Here is a 5,000-nt window from a genome sequence, read left to right on the forward strand (position 1 = left end):
GGAACTTCTAGACAGGAACAAATGGTACCCTATCCTTGTTGAATTCAAATCATACCCCGAGAAGTACAGAAGCCTAATCTGGGTGTCCATGCTAGAGCTTCCGCGCAACTACCTCGTGTTCAGCACCCTCCTCGATAAGGGGATGCACTCGGCCTTTGAGGGACTGAAGGAGGTCCTCAAACTGTCAGATGGATCGTTGCTGAAGACTCTCCAAGGGTGACTGTGGAATGCTTTCTGTTATTTAGTCTGCTTCAACCTCGCCTGTTTGATTTCTGTTTACTGATTTTCATTTCTTTTTTCTCTCTCTCTCTCTCAACTTATGAGCTTTACATTAAATTAGTTCCTTGTCACAAAAAGTAGTGATGTATATTGTTTCCAAACTTGATAGTATCTGTCCTTCTGTAAGCAAAATAATGGAGTGAGGAAATGCAGGAAAATATGCCATTAATACTTTTTCGCTTAAAAGGAGAAAATAATGACAAGAAACAATTTTTTCCCCGCAGCACACTCTCGTGCCTGGCTCATTGGGCTCCATTCCTCTCGAGCATAGAGTACCTGCCGGAGCTCATCTTCCCCTTCGTCAAGTTCTTCCACAGCAACCGGCTGCTTTGCTTTGAGGTCGCTGCAACATTCATCTGTAAGTAAGAGGCTTCATGTCCGTGGGGTCTAGCTTTTGGTCCACTTTGTCATTGGTGTTATTTTTATTTTCATCATTGTTGTTGTTTTTTATGAATGCCATTGTCATTGCTATCCCTATGATTATTGTATTGGTTACCATCAGTGATTAGCCCTCTGCCATCAGGAAATTCATACAATGTAATCTCAAAAAAAAAGAGAAAAAAAAGTAACAATGATAATAATATTCATAATCTGATGTTTCTTTTTCTGCTCAGTAACCTGGTGTCGCTTATGGTTTGAATTCTGGCCAAAGCCGAGCGTCACCGTCCTAACTGTGATCGAGCGGCTGGTGTGCGAGAATGACCCTATCTTACTCGCGCACTTAATGAAGCTTCAAGTCACAGCCGAAGACTATGCCTGGTCGATACTCACAAATGCCTTCTCTAGGGTGTGTATTTCTCTTATCCTTTATCCCGTGGAAGTTATGTATGCTTGACGATATTTACAATAATTTTTTTTATAGAAAGAATTGCTAAACCCTACCCCATTTTACAAACAATGACAAATTTAAAGACTGAAATCTCATTCGGAACTTAGGTCCTGTCCAACGAAGACTGGTTGGTACTATGGGACCACATTCTCTCAAACCCACCCTCATTCCTGCCTTGCGTCGTGGCTGCGTTTACGGTCAAATCACGCCACACCCTAATGACATGTGAGGATGCCCAGGATGTAAAGGTATGCTTACACACTGAGGGATTCTCAACTGAATATCTTTTCACATCATTGAACAAAGGATCAGTTCAGTTCAGACAGATTTGCGAAGACCTCGCTTCGCCTGGGCCATATGCACGAGGTGGCCTGGCCAAAGGATGTTATGCTTCATTACCACTGAACCCAATAATTATGACACAATAATTGTGTATTATTTTCCTCTTTCTATTCTTTTAAATATGTTTAATTTTTTTTTTTCCCTTTCTTTCCCTTCTCTTTTGAAACTCTCTCTCTCTCTCATACATTTAAGTTTTCTAAAGTAGCTTATTATTAATATCTTTCTCACCTCCTTTCACAGACCTATTACAGCCAAGAAGCCTGGATCTCAATCAGACACGTCATCGACAAAGCCTACTTCATTCACCAGAACAGCAGTGCCGAGACCCTTCCCAAGGAGATCTTTGGAGAACTTAAGCCAATGCCCAAAGGAGGCCTGCCCATTTTCAACATCGGGCCAAGGGATGCCCGCGAAGAAGAGGTTAGGGAATGGGAAGAATATTATTATTGTTATTATTATTATTGTTATTATTATCATCATCATCATCATCATCATCATCATCATCATCATCATCATCATCATCATCATCATCATCATCATTATCATCATGGTGTGTGCTTCTTTTTGGTTAAGTTTAGGTTGGGTTGCAGTAGATAAATTAGGCTAGGTTAAGAATATTTAATTAAACATGGTTAGGTTTTTTATAAGATTTGGTTCAGCTAGGTTTAAATATCTAAGATTATATTAAATTACGCAAGGTTTAGGTTAGATTACATTTAGTTTTCTTTGTTTTAGGTCAAGTCTGATCAGATTAATCTAAGCCTAGGCTAGGATAGGTTTAGATCAAGTTAGATAAGATTAGATTCCATAGCCTAGGTTTAGATCAAGTTAGATAAGATTAGATTCCATAGCCTAGGTTTAGATTAAGTTAGATAAGATTAGATTCTACAGGCTAGGCTTAGATCAAGTTAGATAAGATTAGATTCCATTACATTAGATTAGGTTTAAGATGAGATAAGATTTTATTCCATTACATTAGGCTTGGTTAGGATTAAGATTAGATTACCTTAGATTACATTATAGTAGGTTAGGTTAGGTGAAGGGAGATTATGTTAGGCTAGGTTATATTTAGGGCAGATTAACCCTTTAAGGATGTTATAGAACAGTTGCTATAATTTGGGATGATCATCACAATAGGTGAAAGACAGCAAAACTAGTATCACTATTATCATTTTACCCTTTATTTTTATAGATATTTTTAGTCTATCTTATTTCTTCATCCTGTGGGCATAAATAACACAGCATTATCATATTCAGGAGTAAGGGGTATAAGGAGTGAAAGACAGAAAAGCTGGTTTATTTGCTAATTTTTAATTTCTTTATTACGGCTTTATATGCAAATAAGTTCTAAATTCTCCCATCTTTTATTGGTTAATATTTCGGTTAGAATATGAGCTCCTTTTGTCTCGTTCTCTCTCTCTTTATCAACATTCTCAAACTAACTTTTGGTTTCAGAGAGGCAACGTGGAGAAGAAACTACGCAATTTAAGCCTGAGGACGGAGGCTCTCAAGCGAAGACAACATAAAGCTACTGAGGACACCTCTCGTCTATCGGAAAAGGAGGAAATGGGTGAGGCTATTTGTGATATGCAATGCTTTTTTTTTTTTTTTTTTTGTAATTTGAGTGACATGTGGGAATGGCTTTCTCTCGCTCTCTCTCTCCTTCTCTTTGACTCTTTCTTTCTCATTTTATCCTTTTTCCTTTTCTACTCCTCTTCTTTTATTCCTCCTTCTCATCTTTCTCGTACTAATTTTTTTCCTTTCTTTTCTTTCTCTTTTGAAACTCTCCTTCCTTCTTCATCTCCCTCCCTCCCTCCCTCTCTCCCTCCCTCCCTCCCTCCCTCCCTCCCTCCCTCCCTCCTCCCCTCCTCCCTCTCCCCTCCCTCCTCCCTCCCTCCCTCTCTCTCTCTCTCTCTCTCTCTCTCTCTCTCTCTCTCTCTCTCTCTCTCTCTCTTTCTCTCTCTCTCTTTTTTCTTTATCATACAAACACTTCCAATAATAAAAATCAAAACTAAATTCATATTATTTTCACTTCAGTATATACAATAGGAAGAAAGGACCTAGAAAAGCAAGAAGAGGAATGTCTCAACAGCATTCTAAACCTGCGGAAGAGGCACCTGGCGACTGCTGAACTCGATGCTTCGTAAAGTGTTACATTTGACCAGCGGTAGATTCCCAGTTCAGGATCCATGATTTAACAAGATTCTAAACCTGCGGAAGAGGCACCTGGCGATGGCAGACCTCGATGATTCCTAGGTATTACGTTGGACCAGCGGTAGATTCCCAGTTCAGGATTCATTTAACCAGATTCTAAACTTGCGGAAATGACAGCAGAGCTCAGTGTTTTGCAAGGCAGATTCCCAGATCGATATTTGTGGCTCATGCTCTGTAATTTGGGGATCATGGTCTTGTGTGTGTTGTATATATGGTCAGATTTATAGATATGGGTCACAAACTTTTGTATATATAAATTTTATGTATATGTATAATTTTTTGCTTCAAGTGAAAAGTTTACTGTGCAATCAACTAGTATGATTTACAACTTTTTGCAGTGGCCTCAGAAAGAGAGAAATGAGATATGGAGTTTGATGTAAATAGTTAGCTTTTGCAATATATTTCAGTTTTTATAATCAGCTTCATAAGTGTCTGAGTTTATCAGGGAATTGCTTTATATTTCTGTATTATATCATGTTTGTTTTAATCACAGTGAAATATTTTCTTTTTTAATAAATAGTATACTGAGCTTTTACTTTTATTCATGTTCTTCCTACACACCTTTACTTTAAAACATTAAAAAGGAGAGGTTAGTTAAGTAGATAAGTTTGGTAATTCAGCGTACAGGGATAAAGGAATATGCTTATAGTGAACTTAGTATCTTTTTCTTCTGCATTTTTAGGAAGCTCCATTCCTTCCACTTGTTGCTCTTATTATGTTGCTAGGTTCATTCTTCTTTCACCAGTGTGTAGCTTAATCCCTTGCTTCCAATGACACCCCTATTGGTGTTCATAGCATGTCATCTTGATCCTGTCAGTGCACTAGTTGTTGGATGCTAGAATGGAAGTGGGCAGACTCCGACCTTCAGCTTAAGTACAACCTTGGAGTTTTTGTTTTTTTTGGTGGTCTATGAATTCGGTCTTCTCCTTTTGATACACCAGACCCGTAACACCCTCTGTATTCAATCTAAATCGTAATGTCCTTTTTGTAAAATATCTTGTAATCGAAGGACAAATCTAACAAGTCGAGCATTCTTTTTATAGTGCATAACAGCTCTTTGTGTGAATTAAATCTGTAGTTTTATCTCTTTTGCCTCTCATTGTATGATTATAAATAACACTTACTTGGGGGGATGAAGTATTATTGAACTTGAACCTCTAAACGCCAAGCTTTGTGATATTTACTCCTTCCTCCCCTGTACCCAGGATATGTCTGCATATATGGATGTTAGATCCTGGGGCACAGCTGTAGACACACGTTGCTATTTTGTGGGCATAATTTGACTAATAGTCTGCCAAACTGAATGTAAAAGTGTGAGAGGCTCTAGTGCAGCTGG

General features: G+C 38.4%; 1 protein-coding gene across 2 annotated transcripts in view; it reads left to right on the forward strand.

Annotated features, from left to right (window-relative positions):
- Positions 1-4,193, forward strand: part of LOC122244091 (TBC1 domain family member 31) — a 15,675-nt gene extending 11,482 nt beyond the window's left edge. For both annotated transcript variants that reach the window (XM_086533229.1, XM_086533230.1), the window contains exons 10-16: positions 2-216; positions 504-637; positions 894-1,066; positions 1,216-1,356; positions 1,691-1,870; positions 2,906-3,020; positions 3,488-4,193. In XM_086533229.1, coding sequence (XP_086389355.1) covers positions 2-216; positions 504-637; positions 894-1,066; positions 1,216-1,356; positions 1,691-1,870; positions 2,906-3,020; positions 3,488-3,597 — 1,068 coding nt within the window. In that variant the 3' untranslated portion in view covers positions 3,598-4,193. The remainder of the gene's footprint in view (position 1; positions 217-503; positions 638-893; positions 1,067-1,215; positions 1,357-1,690; positions 1,871-2,905; positions 3,021-3,487) is intronic.
- Positions 4,194-5,000: the final 807 nt, after the last annotated feature.

This window comes from Penaeus japonicus, unplaced genomic scaffold (assembly GCF_977035675.1).
Source record: "Penaeus japonicus unplaced genomic scaffold, GWHDUDI00000001_assembly GWHDUDI00000039, whole genome shotgun sequence".
Lineage (NCBI taxonomy): Eukaryota > Metazoa > Arthropoda > Malacostraca > Decapoda > Penaeidae > Penaeus > Penaeus japonicus.